This window comes from Scyliorhinus torazame, chromosome 16 (assembly GCF_047496885.1).
Source record: "Scyliorhinus torazame isolate Kashiwa2021f chromosome 16, sScyTor2.1, whole genome shotgun sequence".
NCBI lineage: Eukaryota > Metazoa > Chordata > Chondrichthyes > Carcharhiniformes > Scyliorhinidae > Scyliorhinus > Scyliorhinus torazame.
In genome coordinates this window covers 182,848,718-182,867,733 of record NC_092722.1, presented here as the reverse complement: position 1 = coordinate 182,867,733, position 19,016 = coordinate 182,848,718, and the positions used below count along the sequence as shown (strand labels likewise).

The window sequence follows — 19,016 nt, the reverse complement described above, 5'->3', positions numbered from 1 at the left end:
GCCATGGCAGGTTTGTGTGGTATCGTGGTCACTGTTCTGAAGGCATTGGAACATTACAGTTCCAACGCGCCACAGCAAAAAACCGCCCCGACCTCCTCAGAAGACAAACATGGGACACAACCGACAGAATACCCTTTGTCGTCCAGTACTTTCCTGGAGCGGAGAAACTACGACATCTTCTTCACAGCCTTCAACACGTCATCGATGAAGATGAACATCTTGCCAAGGTCATTCCCACCCCCCCACTACTTGCCTTCAAACAACCGTGCAACCTCAAACACACCATTGTTTGCAGCAAACTACCCAGCCTTCAGAACAGTGACCACGACACCACACAACCCTGCCATGGTAATCTCTGCAAGACATGCCAGATCATCGACATGGATACCACCATTTCACGTGAGAATACCACCCACCAGGTACGCGGTACATACTCGTGCGACTCGGCCAACGTTGTCTACCTCATACGCTGCAGGAAAGGATGTCCCGAAGTGTGGCACATTGGCGAGACCATGCAGACGCTGCGACAACAAATGAACGGACATCGCGCGACAATCACCAGGCAGGAATGTTCCCTTCCAGTCGGGGAACACTTCAGCAGTCAAGGGCATTCAGCCTCTGATCTCCAGGTAAGCGTTCTCCAAGGCGGCCTTCAGGACGCGCTAGAACGCAGAATCGCCGAGCAGAAACTTATAGCCAAGTTCCGCACACATGAGTGCGGCCTCAACCGGGACCTGGGATTCATGTCGCATTACATTCATCCCCCACCATCTGGCCTGTGAAATCCTACCAACTGTCCTGGCTTGGTACAATTCACACCTCTTTAACCTGGGGTTACCCCATCTCTGGATCGGTAAAGATTTAATCACCTGCTAATGCTCGCATTCCAAGCATTGTCTGGCATCTTTGAATCTGTCTATATATACGTTTCTGGAACATACCTCTTCATTCACCTGAGGAAGGAGCAGCGCTCCGAAAGCTAGTGACATCGAAACAAACCTGTTGGACTTTAACCTGGTGTTGTAAGACTTCTTACTGTCCACACAGACAGTCACCTGAGGCCGGAATTGAACCAGGATTACTGGGCGTCGTGAGGCAGCAGTGCTAACCACTTTTTGAACCCGCACGAGACCTACAGGGTTGGAACAATCAGTCTCAGAGTATAGGAGGGAGACAGAGAACCTAGTGGCATGATGTAATGAGAACAATCTCCCTTAACATCAGCAAAACTAAGGAGCTGGTCATTGACTTCAGGAAGCAAACTATCGTACACACCCCCTGTCTGCATCAGTGGTGCCGAGGTGGAGATGATTGACAGCTTCGAATTCCGAGGTGTGCACATCACCAACAATCTGTCCTGGGCCACCCAAGTCGATGCTATGACCAAGAAAGTACTACAGCGCCTACACTTCCTCAGGAAACTAAGGAAATTGGGCATGTCCACATTGACTCTTACCAATTTTTACAAATGCACCATAGAAAGCATCCCACCTGACTGCATCACAGCCTGGTATGGCAACTGCCCGGCCCAAGACCGTAAGAAACTACAGAGAGTCGTGAACACAGCCCAGTCCATCACACGAACCCGCCTCCCATCCATTGACTCTGTTTACACCTTCTGCTGCCTTGGGAAAATGAGCAGCATAATCAAAGACCCCTCCCACCCGGCTTATTCACTCTTCCAACCTCTTCCATCGGGCAGAAGATACAAAAGTCTGAGAACACGCACTAACAGATTCAAAAACAGCTTCTTCCCCGCTGTTACCAGACTCCTAAATGACCCTCTTATGGACTGAACTGATCTCTCCACACATCTCCTCTACTGAGTAGTACTACACTCCGTATGCTCACCCGGTGTCGCTGTCTATGTATTTACATTGGCTATTTATCCTATGTCCTATGTTTTTTCACGGATGGAATGATCTGTCTGGACGGCAGCGGTGCGCAGGGGCCTTCTTGGAGGTGAGTAGTGAATTTAAAAGCACTTACCTTTGCAGGAGCAGCCCTTTGGATTTTGGCGGCAGCGGTGCGCAGGGGCCTTCTGGGAGGTGAGTAGTTAGTTTAAAAGCACTTACCTTTACAGGAGCAGCCCTTTGGATTTCGGCGGCAGCGGTGCGCAGGGGCCTTCTTGGAGGTGAGTAGTGAATTTAAAAGCACTTACCTTTGCAGGAGCAGCCCTTTGGATTTCGGCGGCAGCGGTGCGCAGGGGCCTTCTGGGAGGTGAGTAGTTAGTTTAAAAGCACTTACCTTTACAGGAGCAGCCCTTTGGATTTCGGCGGCAGCGGTGCGCAGGGGCCTTCTTGGAGGTGAGTAGTGAATTTAAAAGCACTTACCTTTGCAGGAGCAGCCCTTTGGATTTTGGCGGCAGCGGTGCGCAGGGGCCTTCTGGGAGGTGAGTAGTTAGTTTAAAAGCACTTACCTTTACAGGAGCAGCCCTTTGGATTTCGGCGGCAGCGGTGCGCAGGGGCCTTCTTGGAGGTGAGTAGTGAATTTAAAAGCACTTACCTTTGCAGGAGCAGCCCTTTGGATTTCGGCGGCAGCGGTGCGCAGGGGCCTTCTGGGAGGTGAGTAGTTAGTTTAAAAGCACTTACCTTTACAGGAGCAGCCCTTTGGATTTCGGCGGCAGCGGTGCGCAGGGGCCTTCTTGGAGGTGAGTAGTGAATTTAAAAGCACTTACCTTTGCAGGAGCAGCCCTTTGGAATTTGGCGGCAGCGGTGCGCAGGGGCCTTCTGGGAGGTGAGTAGTTAGTTTAAAAGCACTTACCTTTACAGGAGCAGCCCTTTGGATTTCGGCGGCAGCGGTGCGCAGGGGCCTTCTTGGAGGTGAGTAGTGAATTTAAAAGCACTTACCTTTGCAGGAGCAGCCCTTTGGATTTCGGCGGCAGCGGTGCGCAGGGGCCTTCTGGGAGGTGAGTAGTTAGTTTAAAAGCACTTACCTTTACAGGAGCAGCCCTTTGGATTTCGGCGGGAACCGGAAGTTCGACCTCTGGCAAGTGCCCCCCCCCCCCCCCAATAAATTCTGGTGGAGAGGAAACCCGAGACACTACACGTGTAGTGTCTCCCACCCGCCCTCCTCCTCTAACCTAATAATAAGACCCATTGGTGTAAGGTAAGTGCCATATTATATTATTATATTATTAGCATTGTGCAGGTCAAGGATTGGAGGTGGAGGAGCAGTCTCTGTCAGCGAGGGAACCTGAGAACATCTCAGAAGGTAAGCAAGTGATTTTTACTTTTATACCTGTTTTTCAAATTGTGTGTGTCGGGGGGAAACTCAAGTGACATCACAGAAAAGCTGTGACCTGAGTGGCTGGTTGGGATTCTAACCTAAATTTTTTTGAGTATTTGGGATCTAATTAAACATAATAACTTAATTATAATTTAGAGGATATCTAAGCCAGAGATCGGAGAATATTATAGTTAGCTATCGCATTTCTATTAGAAATCTAGTGCTAGGAAACAGATAGTTGACAGTAACTTTGAAATTTAAAAAAGTATTAAAAAAAAAAAGACAAATTTTAATTTTAATTAATTGACGCAATGTCAGTTAGAGGGGTGCTGTGCTCTGACTGTGAGATGTGGCAGGTCCGGGAGGCTTCCAGTGTCCCGGATGGCTTCATCTGCAGAAAGTGCACCCAACTGCAGCTCCTCACAGACCGCATGGTTCGGTTGGAGCAGCAATTGGATGCACTTAGGAGCATGCAGGTGGCGGAAAGCGTCATAGATCGCAGTTATGTAAGTGTGGTCACACCCAAGGTGCAGGCAGAGAAATGGGTGACCACCAGAAAGGGCAGGCAGTCAGTGCAGGAATCCCCTGTGGTTGTCCCCCTCTCGAACAGATATACCCCTTTGGATACTGTCGGGGGGGATAGCCTATCAGGGGAAAACAGCAGCAGCCAGAGCAGTGGCACCACGGCTGGCTCTGATGTTCAGAAGGGAGGGTCAAAGCGCAGAAGAGTAATAGTTATAGGGGACTCTATAGTCAGGGGCACAGATAGGCGCTTCTGTGGACGTGAAAGAGACTCCAGGATGGTATGTTGCCTCCCTGGTGCCAGGGTCCAGGATGTCTCCGAACGGGTAGAGGGAATCCTGAAGGGGGAGGGCAAACAGGCAGAGGTCGTTGTACATATTGGTACTAACGACATAGGCAGGAAGGGGCATGAGGTCCTGCAGCAGGAGTTCAGGGAGCTAGGCAGAAAGTTAAAAGACAGGACCTCGAGGGTTGTAATCTCGGGATTACTCCCTGTGCCACGTGCCAGTGAGGCTAGAAATAGGAAGATAGAGCAGACAAACACGTGGCTAAACAGCTGGTGTAGGAGGGAGGGTTTCTGTTATCTGGACCACTGGGAGCTCTTCCGGGGCAGGTGTGACCTGTATAAGATGGACGGGTTGCATCTAAACCGGAGAGGCATAAATATCCTGGCCGCGAGGTTTGCTAGTGTCACACGGGAGGGTTTAAACTAGTATGGCAGGGGGGTGGGCACGGGAGCAATAGGTCAGAAGGTGAGAGCATTGAGGGAGAACTAGGGAATAGGGACAGTGTGGCTCTGAGGCAGCGCAGACGGGGAGAAGTTGCTGAACACAGCGGGTCTGGTGGCCTGAAGTGCATATGTTTTAATGCAAGGAGCATTACGGGTAAGGCAGATGAACTTAGAGCTTGGATTACTACTTGGAACTATGATGTTGTTGCCATTACAGAGACCTGGTTGAGGGAAGGGCAGGATTGGCAGCTAAACGTTCCAGGATTTAGATGTTTCAGGCGGGATAGAGGGGGATGTAAAAGGGGAGGCGGAGTTGCGCTACTTGTTCAGGAGAGTATCACAGCTATACAGCGAGAGGACACCTCAGAGGGCAGTGAGGCTATATGGGTAGAGATCAGGAATAAGAAGGGTGCAGTCACAATGTTGGGGGTATACTACAGGCCTCCCAACAGCCAGCGGGAGATAGAGGAGCAGATAGGTAGACAGATTTTGGAAAAGAGTAAAAACAACAGGGTTGTGGTGATGGGAGACTTCAACTTCCCCAATATTGACTGGGACTCACTTAGTGCCAGGGGCTTAGACGGGGCAGAGTTTGTAAGGAGCATCCAGGAGGGCTTCTTAAAACAATATGTAAACAGTCCAACTAGGGAAGGGGCGGTTCTGGACCTGGTATTGGGGAATGAGCCCGGCCAGGTGGTAGATGTTTCAGTAGGGGAGCATTTCGGTAACAGTGACCACAATTCAGTAAGTTTTAAAGTACTGGTGGACAAGGATAAGAGTGGTCCGAGGATGAATGTGCTAAATTGGGGGAAGGCTAATTATAACAATATTAGGCGGGAACTGAAGAACATAGATTGGGGGCGGATGTTTGAGGGCAAATCAACATCTGACATGTGGGAGGCTTTCAAGTGTCAGTTGAAAGGAATACAGGACAGGCATGTTCCTGTGAGGAAGAAAGATAAATACGGCAATTTTCGGGAACCTTGGATGACGAGTGATATTGTAGGCCTCGTCAAAAAGAAAAAGGAGGCATTTGTCAGGGCTAAAAGGCTGGGAACAGACGAAGCCTGTGTGGCATATAAGGAAAGTAGGAAGGAACTTAAGCAAGGAGTCAGGAGGGCTAGAAGGGGTCATGAAAAGGCATTGGCAAATAGGGTTAAGGAAAATCCCAAGGCTTTTTACACTTACATAAAAAGTAAGAGGGTAGCCAGGGAAAGGGTTGGCCCACTGAAGGATAGGCAAGGGAATCTATGTGTGGAGCCAGAGGAAATGGGCGAGGTACTAAATGAATACTTTGCATCAGTATTCACCAAAGAGAAGGAATTGGTAGATGTTGAGTCTGGAGAAGGGGGTGTAGATAGCCTGGGTCACATTGTGATCCAAAAAGACGAGGTGTTGGGTGTCTTAAAAAATATTAAGGTAGATAAGTCCCCAGGGCCGGATGGGATCTACCCCAGAATACTGAAGGAGGCTGGAGAGGAAATTGCTGAGGCCTTGACAGAAATCTTTGGATCCTCGCTGTCTTCAGGGGATGTCCCGGAGGACTGGAGAATAGCCAATGTTGTTCCTCTGTTTAAGAAGGGTGGCAGGGATAATCCCGGGAACTACAGGCCGGTGAGCCTTACTTCAGTGGTAGGGAAATTACTGGAGAGAATTCTTCGAGACAGGATCTACTCCCATTTGGAAGCAAATGGACGTATTAGTGAGAGGCAGCACGGTTTTGTGAAGGGGAGGTCGTGTCTCACTAACTTGATAGAGTTTTTCGAGGAGGTCACTAAGATGATTGATGCAGGTAGGGCAGTAGATGTTGTCTATATGGACTTCAGTAAGGCCTTTGACAAGGTCCCTCATGGTAGACTAGTACAAAAGGTGAAGTCACACGGGATCAGGGGTGAACTGGCAAGGTGGATACAGAACTGGCTAGGCCATAGAAGGCAGAGGGTAGCAATGGAGGGATGCTTTTCTAATTGGAGGGCTGTGACCAGTGGTGTTCCACAGGGATCAGTGCTGGGACCTTTGCTCTTTGTAGTATATATAAATGATTTGGAGGAAAATGTAACTGGTCTGATTAGTAAGTTTGCAGACGACACAAAGGTTGGTGGAATTGCGGATAGCGATGAGGACTGTCTGAGGATACAGCAGGATTTAGATTGTCTGGAGACTTGGGCGGAGAGATGGCAGATGGAGTTTAACCTGGACAAATGTGAGGTAATGCATTTTGGAAGGGCTAATGCAGGTAGGGAATATACAGTGAATGGTAGAACCCTCAAGAGTATTGAAAGTCAAAGAGATCTAGGAGTACAGGTCCACAGATCACTGAAAGGGGCTACACAGGTGGAGAAGGTAGTCAAGAAGGCATACGGCATGCTTGCCTTCATTGGCCGGGGCATTGAGTATAAGAATTGGCAAGTCATGTTGCAGCTGTATAGAACCTTAGTTAGGCCACACTTGGAGTATAGTGTTCAATTCTGGTCGCCACACTACCAGAAGGATGTGGAGGCTTTAGAGAGGGTGCAGAAGAGATTTACCAGAATGTTGCCTGGTATGGAGGGCATAAGCTATGAGGAGCGATTGAATAAACTCGGTTTGTTCTCACTGGAACGAAGGAGGTTGAGGGGCGACCTGATAGAGGTATACAAAATTATGAGGGGCAGAGACAGAGTGGATAGTCAGAGGCTTTTCCCCAGGGTAGAGGGGTCAATTACTAGGGGGCATAGGTTTAAGGTGAGAGGGGCAAAGTTTAGAGTAGATGTACGAGGCAAGTTTTTTACGCAGAGGGTAGTGGGTGCCTGGAACTCACTACCGGAGGAGGTAGTGGAGGCAGGGACGATAGGGACATTTAAGGGGCATCTTGACAAATATATGAATAGGATGGGAATAGAAGGATACGGACCCAGGAAGTGTAGAAGATTGTAGTTTAGTCGGGCAGTATGGTCGGCACGGGCTTGGAGGGCCGAAGGGCCTGTTCCTGTGCTGTACATTTCTTTGTTCTTTGTTCTTTGTTCTTTGTTCTTTGACTGTACGCAGAACAATACTTTCCACTGTACCTCGGTGCATGTGACAATAAATCAAATCAAATCAAGTCAAAGTCTCCCCATGAATCTCACCGAATACGAGCTAAGGGGGCGGGGGAACCTTAAATCATCCATTCCATCTATGGTTAAGTTCTGTATCAAGTCTGCCAGGTGTGGGACAAACAAGACAGACCCGGCTGGGATCTGATGTATGTTATAAATATTTGTGTGTTGTATTAAGCCAGGTTTTCCTGAAACTTCTCAGTTTGGACTCATTTGTATTCGGCAAAACTTGCACTCCAGGTTTTCTCCATTACTGAGCCACAAGCGGCCACAAGCGGTTGAGCAGAGGTGTGGAAAAACGGCATCGAAATAAAAACAGCAACACGCACACAGAGCCAAATGGACCAGCGGCTGACCTGGCACCACAATGGGTTGGCGAGCTGCCCGTGTCTTCCTCAGACTTGCATTGAAATTCAATCTGGATCGATGACGCTGGTGTGAAGTGAGCAGGGTTCTACCCCGCTCCTGGGAGGATTTGTCTAATTGTCAGGTTCACTCTGAGAAACGGAGCTGGGAGTGCGAGTCTGAAGATTGGACAATGTTCTCATTGTAGAGGCAGAATCAAAAGATTTTGAGACTACAAACCCATCCCGTGCTATCACCAACCTGGGGGTGTTTAATTGGTGGCTTAAAATGAGAGAGCGTTCCAATTGTCTGCATTAACAGCACGAAACAGAAACCAGACTTTCTTTTTTAATTAAATTTTCTTTTTCAATTAGAAAAAAATTAGAGTGCTCAGTTCTTTTTTTTCCCAATTAAGGGGCAATTTTGCGTGGTCAATCCACCTGCACATCTTTGGGTTGTGGGGGTGAGACCCATGCAAACATGGGGGAATGTGCAAACTCCGCGGGGACAGTGACCCAGGGCCGGGATCGAACCCGGGACCTCCGCTCCGTGAGGCAGCAGTGCTAACCACTGCGCCGCTGCGTCGCCCCCCCAGAAGCCAGACTTTTCATATGATTTTGTTTGCATATACAAAATAGCTGCAATCTCTGTTGGGAAGTTAATAACGAATTATGTTTTAACACTATATTTGCTTTGATCACAAAGTAACGGAGTTTGTGGATTGTAAAAAGAAGCAATTTAACGCAAGCTTCATAATGTAGCATTGGCTATGGACATTTTTCTTATTTGTTTATGGGATGTGGGCGTCGCTGGCTGGGCCAGAATTTGTTGCCCATCCTTGAGGGCATTTAAGAGTCAACCACATTGCTGGGGGTCTGGAGTCACATGTAGGCCAGACCAGGTGAGGAGGGCAGATTTCCTTCCCGAAAGGACATTAGTGAAGCAGATGGGTTTTTTCGACAATGGTTTCATGGAGTTCCTCAGTGCAGGAAATAATGAGTGCGACCTCGGTCAGGTCATTCCTGCCGCTGACTCCTTTTGTTAAATTGCAGCTAACATCCTTACACCCAGCTTGTCCAACACTGTCACAATTGTACAAATGTCAATGAGGTCCCCTCTCATCTCTTCTAAACTCCAGTAAATACAGGCCTAGTCAAGCCAATCTCTCCTCGTACAACAATCCTGCCATCCCAGGAATCAGTCTGGTGAACCTTCGCTGCATTCCCTGTCACCTTTGGGCTGAATGGCCTGTTTGTGCTATAAATTCTGTGGTTTAGCACAGTGGCTAAGACAGCAGGCTTGTAATGCAGAACAAGCCCAGCAGCGCGGGTTCAATTCCCGTACCGGCCTCCCCGAACAGGCACTGGAATGTGGCGACTAGGGGCTTTTCACAGTAACTTCATTGAAGCCTACTTGTGACAATAAGTGATTATTATTATTAGATAGAAAAAAAGAGTCTCTTCAATGTATTGCACAAATGGTAAAATCCCAACTACCACCCTAAAGTGAGCCACCTGACCCAATGAATGTTCTTCTTATAGGGGCTGGTTTAGCACAGGGCTAAATCGCTGGCTTTGAAAGCAGACCAAGGCAGGCCAGCAGCACGGTTCAATTCCCGTACCAGCCTCCCCGAACAGGCGCCAGAAAGTGGCGACTAGGGGCTTTTCACAGTAACTTCATTTGAAGCCTACTTGTGACAATAAGCGATTTTCATTTCATTTTTTTCATTTCAATGTTTTCTTTGCTGAAAGAGTTGAGGGATACAGTGAGAAGGAGATTGCTGCTGCTCATCTATCAAAGAGGTGCCTAACTTTGGGTTTTTCCCTGAAGATTCTTGCATTTCCCTGAAGATTCTTGTTGGTCTCCTGTACGCTTTCCAATAATCTAGCAGTGAGAAACCTCCACCGACATACTACAGGAAGAATTGAAAACAAACCAGGGATCATCATTCATCAACTCAGAATCATCCGTGCCGGGATCAGAAAAGTGCTTCTGATTGCCACCTAATTGATTGAGCTGTTTCATTAGAGCTCCTTGCCTGTTTGACACAGTGCCATGATCAATCCAGCTGAATCTTTCACTCCTGTTTAAAAAAACAAGTCATACAACTGGAATAAACTCAGAAACATGATTAATTGTAAATTCTTGTTCACATTCCAAGCATGAGACATCAAACAGAGCCCACCTGCCTGCCTGGGAGAATGTAAATGATCCCATGGTCCTATTTCTGCAGAAGAGCAGGGGAGTTATCCCCCTGGCCAGCATTTATCCCACAATCTGATCATTATTGTAATAATTTCCACTCATGTATATAATGAGGTGCAGACAGGCAGTGATTGACACACAGGATAACCAATGGACACACACGACACAGAACAACCAATCACCAGACAGGACACCACCACTATAAAGCCCACAGGGCATTAAGACTCTCCCTCTCTCTCACAGGACACAGCTACTGAGATAGTTAGAGTGCACAAGCCAGTGAGCACCATCTCCATGTGGTAGAGAGCTAGTCTGGTCAAGCCAGTAGGAGGTTAACAGTTAGATTGATAGAGTGTCACCCCACAGCAGATTATGTACAGTAATCAGCAAGTTCAATAAAACAGATGGACCATCTCCTGTGTCGGCAGCCTGTTTCTCGTTTCACTGCATCCTGTTGCAGTCATCATTGAACCAACTCACTTAACACATCAATTATCACATTGCTGTTTGTGGGAGCTTGCTGTGCGCAAATTGGCTGCTGTGCTTCCTACATTACAACAGTGACTGCACTTCAGAAAGTACTCAATTGGCTGCAATTCCCGCCGACTATCCCTCCCTCCCTCGATAAATGAGTTTACTTTCCCGATCTTCTCTCCTTATTTCTCATCACTTACTTCTACAGCTCAAACCATTGACTCTTTATTTCGATGTCAGAGCAATTCTGCATTCCCACCAGGGATCTGCCTCAAGGTAAGGTCTTCAGACATAAAAGTAAAACATTCTAATACTGATTCTCAATCTCGGGTTTCCTTAAGACCTGGCTGCTCATTGGGAGGCTGGTGAGATTGGTGAATCTGCCCTATGACTCCATAGACACCTATTACTCCTTCCGGGGGTAAGGAAGGGGTAGCGGGACTGAGCAGTGACATCATAATTGTAAGAATGGTAAGGGGTTAATTAAATGTCTAAATCAGCCACTAGGGAGAGCTAGATGTACAACTATATAAGGCATTGATGCTAAGCCTTGGGTTGAGAGGTTGAGGAGAAAGCTAGAGCACAAACTGAAGGAAAGATACTGTGAGTGAGAGCAGATCATAGTTAATGTAATAGTGTAGAGATTAGTAGATGAATGCAGATTATGTGTTAACTATCAACTGTGTATTATATAGGAGTAAGTGTTGAATCCAATTAAGTAGTGTTAATAAATTTATAGCTTTGTTCAATTTAAAAGCTATTTGTGGTCTACGCCAACCATCTTGAATTTAGCAACACAAAGAACACTTTGTGGCTGGTTTAGCTCAGTAGGCGAGACAGCTGGTTTGTGATGCAGAATAAGGCCAGCAGCGCGGGTTCAATTCCCGTACCAGCTAAGAATTCTGAATTCTCCCTCTGTGTACCGACGGAATCACAGTATCTTCATTGCGGTGTTAATGAAAGCCTACTTGTGACAATAAAGATGATTATTTTTTTTTTAAAGAATATTTTATTGAAAATTTTTGGTCAACCATCACAGTACATTGTGTATCCTTTACACAATAATATAACAGTATAAATAACAATGACCTGTTTTATAAACAAAGAATAAATAATATATAACAAAAACGAAAACTAAAACTAAATGGCAACTGCCTTGTCTCAGATAAACACTCTCCAAAAATATGGTTTAACAATCCAATATACAATTATTTATAGCAACGACCTATACATATTATACATATATATTAATAATCCTGAGACTCCTTCTGGTTCCTCCCTCCCCCTCCCCCCTGGGCTGCTGCTGCTGCCTTCTTCTTTTCCATTCCCTCTATCTTTCTGTGAGGTATTCGACGAACGGTTGCCACCGCCTGGTGAACCCTTGAGCTGATCCCCTTAGGACGAACTTAGTCCGTTCCAGCTTTATAAACCCTGCCATGTCATTTATCCAGGTCTCCACCCCCGGGGGCTTGGCTTCCTTCCACATCAACAGTATCCTGCGCCGGGCTACTAGGGACGCAAAGGCCAAAACATCGGCCTCTCTCGCCTCCTGCACTCCCGGCTCTTGTGCAACCCCAAATATAGCCAACCCCCAGCTTGGTTCGACCTGGACCCCCACTACTTTCAAAAGCACCTTTGTCACCCCCACCCAGAATCCCTGTAGTGCCGGACATGACCAGAACATGTGGGTGTGATTCGCTGGGCTTCTCGAGCATCTCGCACACCTATCCTCTACCCCAAAAAATTTACTCAGCCATGCTCCAGTCATATGCGCCCTGTGTAACACCTTAAATTGAATCAGGCTTAGCCTGGCACACGAGGACGATGAGTTTACCCTACTTAGGGCATCCGCCCACAGCCCCTCCTCAATCTCCTCCCCCAGCTCTTCTTCCCATTTCCCTTTCAGCTCATCTACCATAATCTCCCCCTCGTCTCTCATTTCCCTATATATATCTGACACCTTACCGCCCCCCACCCATGTCTTTGAGATTACTCTGTCCTGCACCTCATGCATCGGGAGCTGCGGGAATTCCCTCACCTGCTGCCTCGCAAAAGCCCTCAGTTGCATATACCGGAATGCATTCCCTTGGGGCAACCCATATTTCTCGGTTAGCGCTCCCAGACTTGCGAACTTCCCATCCACAAACAGATCTTTCAGTTGCGTTACTCCTGCTCTTTGCCATATTCCAAATCCCCCATCCATTCTCCCCGGGGCAAACCTATGGTTGTTTCTTATCGGGGACCCCACCAAGGCTCCCGTCTTTCCCCTATGCCGTCTCCACTGTCCCCAAATTTTCAAAGTCGCCACCACCACCGGGCTTGTGGTGTATTTCTTCGGTGAGAACGGCAATGGGGCCATCACCATAGCTTGTAGGCTAGTCCCCCTACAGGATGCCCTCTCCAATCTCTTCCACGCCGCTCCCTCCTCTTCCCCCATCCACTTACTCACCATTGAGATATTGGCGGCCCAGTAGTACTCACTTAGGCTCGGTAGTGCCAGCCCCCCCCTATCCCTACTACGCTGTAAGAATCCCTTCCTCACTCTCGGGGTCTTCCCGGCCCACACAAAACTCCTGATACTCTTTTCGATCCTTTTGAAAAAAGCCTTCGTGATCACCACCGGGAGGCACTGAAACACAAAGAGGAATCTCAGGAGGACTACCATTTTAACTGCCTGCACCCTCCCTGCCAGTGACAGGGGTACCATGTCCCATCTCTTGAAGTCCTCCTCCATTTGTTCCACCAATCGCGTTAAATTTAACCTATGCAATGTACCCCAATTCTTGGCTATCTGGATCCCCAAGTAACGAAAGTCCCTTGTTACCTTCCTCAGCGGAAAGTCCTCTATTTCTCTGCTCTGCTCCCCTGGATGCACCACAAACAACTCACTTTTCCCCATGTTCAGTTTATATCCTGAGAATTCTCCAAACTCCTGAAGTGTCCGCATTATCTCTGGCATCCCCTCCGCCGGGTCCGCTACATATAACAACAAATCATCCGCATACAGAGATACCCGGTGTTCTTCTCCTCCTCTAAGTACTCCCCTCCACTTCTTGGAACCCCTCAATGTTATTGCCAGGGGCTCAATCGCCAGTGCAAACAGTAATGGGGACAGAGGGCATCCCTGCCTTGTCCCTCTATGGAGCCGAAAGTATGTAGATCCCAGTCCATTCGTGACCACACTCGCCACTGGGGCCCTATACAACAGCTGCACCCATCCAACATACTCATCTCCAAAACCAAATCTCCTCAGCACCTCCCACAAATAATCCCACTCCACTCTATCAAATGCTTTCTCGGCATCCATCGCCACCACTATCTCCGCTTCCCCCTCTGGTGGGGGCATCATCATTACCCCTAGCAGCCTCCGTATATTCGTATTCAGCTGTCTCCCCTTCACAAACCCAGTTTGGTCCTCATGGACCACCCTCGGGACACAATCCTCTATCCTCATTGCCATTACCTTGGCCAGAATCTTAGCGTCTACATTTAGGAGGGAAATAGTTCTATAGGACCCGCATTGCAGCGGGTCCTTTTCCTTCTTTAGGAGAAGCGATATCGTTGCCTCAGACATAGTCGGGGGCAGCTGTCCCCTTTCCTTTGCCTCATTAAAGGTCCTCATCAGTAGCGGGGCGAGCAAGTCCACATATTTCCTGTAAAATTCAACTGGGAATCCATCCGGTCCCGGAGCCTTCCCGCCTGCATGCTCCTAATTCCTTTCACTACTTCCTCTATTTCAATCTGTGCTCCCAGTCCCACCCTCTCCTGCTCCTCCACCTTGGGAAATTCCAGCCGGTCCAGAAAGCCGTTCATTCTCTCCCTCCCATCCGGGGGTTGAGCTTCGTATAATTTTTTATAAAATGCCTTGAACACTCCATTCACTCTCTCCGCTCCCCGCTCCATCTCTCCTTCCTCATCCCTCACTCCCCCTATTTCCCTCGCTGCTCCCCTTTTCCTCAATTGGTGGGCCAGCAACCTGCTCGCCTTCTCCCCATATTCGTACTGTACACCCTGTGCCTTCCTCCACTGTGCCTCTGCAGTACCCGTTGTCAGCAAGTCAAATTCTACGTGTAGCCTTTGCCTTTCCCTGTACAGTCCCTCCTCCGGTGCCTCCGCATATTGCCTGTCCACCCTCAGAAGTTCTTGCAGCAACCGCTCCCGTTCCCTACTCTCCTGCTTTCCTTTATGTGCCCTGATTGATATCAGCTCCCCTCTAACCACTGCCTTCAGCGCCTCCCAGACCACTCCCACCTGGACCTCCCTATTGTCATTGAGTTCCAAGTACTTTTCAATGCACCCCCTCACCCTTAGACACACCCCCTCATCTGCCATTAGTCCCATGTCTATTCTCCAGGGTGGGCGCCCTTCTGTTTCCTCCCCTATCTCTAAGTCCACCCAATGTGGAGCGTGATCCGAAATGGCTATAGCCGTATACTCCGTTCCCCTCACCTTCGGGATCAACGCCCTTCCCAAAACAAAAAAGTCTATTCGCGAATAGACTTTGTGGACATAGGAGAAAAACGAAAACTCCTTACTCCTAGGTCTGCTAAATCTCCACGGGTCTACTCCTCCCATCTACTCCATAAAATCTTTAAGCACCTTGGCTGCTGCCGGCCTCCTTCCAGTCCTGGACCTCGACCTGTCCAGCCCTGGTTCCAACACCGTATTGAAATCTCCCCCCATTACCAACTTTCCCACCTCTAGGTCCGGGATGCGTCCTAGCATACACCTCATAAAATTGGCATCATCCCAGTTCGGGGCATATACGTTTACCAAAACCACCGTCTCCCACTGTAGTTTGCCACTCACCATCACGTATCTGCCCCCGCTATCCGCCACTATAGTCTTTGCCTCAAACATTACCCGCTTCCCCACTAATATAGCCACCCCCCTGTTTTTCGCATCTAGCCCCGAATGGAACACCTGCCCCACCCAACCTTTGCGTAGTCTCACCTGGTCTATCAGTTTCAAGTGCGTTTCCTGTAACCTAACCACGTCTGCCTTAAGTTTCTTAAGGTGTGCGAGTACCCGTGCCCTCTTTATTGGCCCGTTCAGCCCTCTCACGTTCCACGTGATCAGCCGGGTTGGGGGGCTTTTTACCCCCCCCCCCCTTGTCGATTAGCCATCCACCTCGGCTCGCACCGTGCGATGCCCCCTCCTTCCTGCTTCCCTATTCCCGCCATGATTATCATATCGCGGGAACCGAGCCCACGCTTCCCCCTTGGCCCCGCCCCCAATGGCCAACACCCCATCTCTTCCACCTCCTTTCCTCCCCCGACCACCTCCTGTGGAAGAGAGAAAAGTTACCACATCGCAGGATTAATAACATAAAACTCCTCTTTCCCCCCTTCTTCGCCCCCCATACTCGCCCCACCACTTTGTTTCAAACGTTCTTTTTTTTAATAACCCGCTCATTCCAATTTTTCTTCCACGATAAAAGTCCACGCCTCATCCGCCGTCTCAAAGTAGTGGTGCCTCCCTTGATATGTGACCCACAGTCTTGCCGGTTGCAGCATTCCGAATTTTATCTTCTTTTTGTGAAGCACCGCCTTGGCCCGATTAAAGCTCGCCCTCCTTCTCGCCACCTCCGCACTCCAGTCTTGGTATACGCGGATCACCGCGTTCTCCCACTTACTGCTCCGAGTTTTCTTTGCCCATCTAAGGATCATCTCTCTGTCCTTAAAATGGAGGAATCTCACCACTATGGCTCTAGGAATTTCTCCTGCTCTCGGTCCTCGCGCCATCACTCGGTATGCTCCCTCCACCTCCAGCGGACCCGCCGGGGCCTCCGCTCCCATTAACGAGTGCAGCATCGTGCTCACATATGCCCCGACGTCCGCTCCCTCCGCACCTTCAGGAAGGCCAAGAATCCTTAGGTTGTTCCTCCTCGCGTTGTTCTCCAGCGCCTCCAGCCTTTCCACACATCATTTATGGTGTGCCTCGTGCATCTCCGTCTTCACCACCAGGCCCTGTATGTCGTCCTCATTCTCGGCAGCCTTTGCCTTCACGACCCGAAGCTCCCGCTCCTGGGTCTTTTGCTCCTCCTTTAGCTCTTCGATCGCCTGTAATATCGGGGCCAACAGCTCCTTCTTCATTTCCTTTTTGAGTTCTTCCACGCAGCGTTTCAAAAACTCGTGTTGTTCAGGGCCCCTTATTAAACTGCCACCTTCCGACGCCATCTTGGTTTTTGCTTGCCTTCCTTGCCGCTGCTCTAAAGGATCCACCGCAATCCGGCCACCTTCCTCTCCTTTTTCCATCCGTATCCAGGGGGGATTCCCTTCTGGTTCACCCAATTGCCGTTGGGGCTCTTATTAAGAGCCCAAAAGTCCGTTACACCGGGAGCTGCCGAAACGTGCGACTCAGCTGGTCATCGCCGCACCCGGAAGTCAAAAGATGATTATTATTAACACCACAGGCTGAATGCTCTTTCAGAGGGCCAGTGCAGACTCGATGGGCCGAATGGGCCCCTTCTGCCCTGTAAAGGTTCTGTGATTCTGATACCTCCTCCCAAGTATGAATTATTCGTCTGAACCACGACAGAGGGCGGGCACATTCAGGTGACTTTGTGTGCATTATTGGAGAAGCTGGGATTGAAAGATTTTTGATACACAAGGGTATTAAGGGTTGATGGAGTTAAGATACAAATCATCCATGATCTGACTGACGGGTGGAACAAGCTTGAGGGGCAACTTGGCATCTCCTCCTGATCCGAAGCTTTGAATAAATTCCAAGCCACTGCTGTACCTTCTCCTGAAGTATGCACAAAAAATTAATCTTCCAAACGCCTTTTTTCTCTCTTGCAGATTTACTTGATCACAAGCAATTCAGTCACACCGTGTACAACTACACCACATTCTGGCTCGAGGAGAAACTGGGGCTTCTTTATGTTGGAGCGAGAGGAGCCATTTTTGCCCTGAATATAAGCAACATCAATGACAGCTCCACAAGAGTGGTAAGAATTATACATTGTAGAGTGCTGAAAGAGGCCATTCAGGCCACTGTGCCCATGCTAGCTCTTTGAGAGAGCTGTCCAAATAGTCACACTCTACCTACGATAGAACCATAGAATTCCTACAGTGCAGAAGGAGGTCATTTGGCTTATCGGGTCTTTAGTGACCCTCTACCTAGAGCACTCTACCTAGGCTCATTCCCCCTCCCTGCCCATCCCTGTAACCCTATTTAATCTATAGCTCAACAAAGGATTTTCTTTTCAAGCATTGATCAAGTTTCCTTTTTGGAAGTGGCTATTGAATCATAGAACATAGAACATAGAACAATACAGCGCAGTACAGGCCCTTCGGCCCACGATGTTGCACCGAAACAAAAGCCATCTAACCTACACTATACCATTATCATCCATATGTTTATCCAATAAACTTTTAAATGCCCTTAATGTTGGCGAGTTCACTACTGTAGCAGGTAGGGCATTCCACGGCCTCACTACTCTTTGCGTAAAGAACCTACCCCTGACCTCTGTCCTATATCTATTACCCCTCAGTTTAAGGCTATGTCCCCTCGTGCTAGCCATTTCCATCCGCGGGAGAAGGCTCTCACTGTCCACCCTATCTAACCCTCTGATCATTTACTGCCACTCTTTCAGGCAGTGCTTTCCACTGTCAGCAGTACTTTGCAATGTGATACCCCTTAAGGGTGGGTGCGCTGGGAGGTGGGCGTGTGGGAGAGCATACCATAGTTAGCCTTGGGCCAGGTTAGGGTTAGAGAGCAGCGACAATTGGACCCGAGCATGGGTCCAGTAACTCAGTCTCCATTGTAAAGCCATAGATTCTGTCCTTTTATATTCCATTGTAAATTCCTACGCTCACATTTATAATAGAAACAGCACATCTCGCTTTTAGGCTCCAGTACTGGGCAAGCCAATACTTTAGACGGAACACTTCACAGCTGGGAGAGTGTTTCTTAACCTGTGTGATCAGCATGGCAGAAGTTACTTTATATGGAGTGTGTTATTCCATTGAACATTGTCAGCAGGAAACTTTTGATTCGGACTGTAAGGATCCCCATGGTAACATGCATGCATTATCAAGATTCTTTTTTGGTGTATGATAAGGAAAACGTGTACAAAAACGCCTTAAAAACAATGGCTGACGTTTGCTGTTCCCAACCTCCGGCCCTGGGAATGCGTAGGCAGGTGTGGAGTGCTTAAAATTAGGTGGCATGGCAGGGGCATTGTGCCTGTTTTCTACTAACCTCTGATGGTATTTTACCCGTGGCAGGGTAAGTGTCTGGCATCTCGTTCACCCGCCCATTGGCCAGTTGAAGCCTCTCACGTGGTGAGGCCGTCGGGTGACCTGATGACCTAACTGCTCAGTGCGGGGGTGAGTGGACAGCGGTCCCTCCTGTTTGGGCACCTTGCGGTAAACTGTTGCAATAGCCAACCCCCCCCTCCTCCTCTCTGGTGAGTCCATCCCACTTAC

General features: G+C 48.7%; 1 protein-coding gene across 1 annotated transcript in view; it reads left to right on the top strand.

Annotated features, from left to right (window-relative positions):
- The window catches only part of sema4gb (sema domain, immunoglobulin domain (Ig), transmembrane domain (TM) and short cytoplasmic domain, (semaphorin) 4Gb), a 244,050-nt gene that overhangs the window by 101,855 nt on the left and 123,179 nt on the right, over positions 1-19,016 (top strand). The window contains 1 exon segment of the mRNA XM_072479570.1: positions 17,385-17,533. Within this exon segment, the coding sequence (XP_072335671.1) occupies positions 17,385-17,533 (149 nt within the window).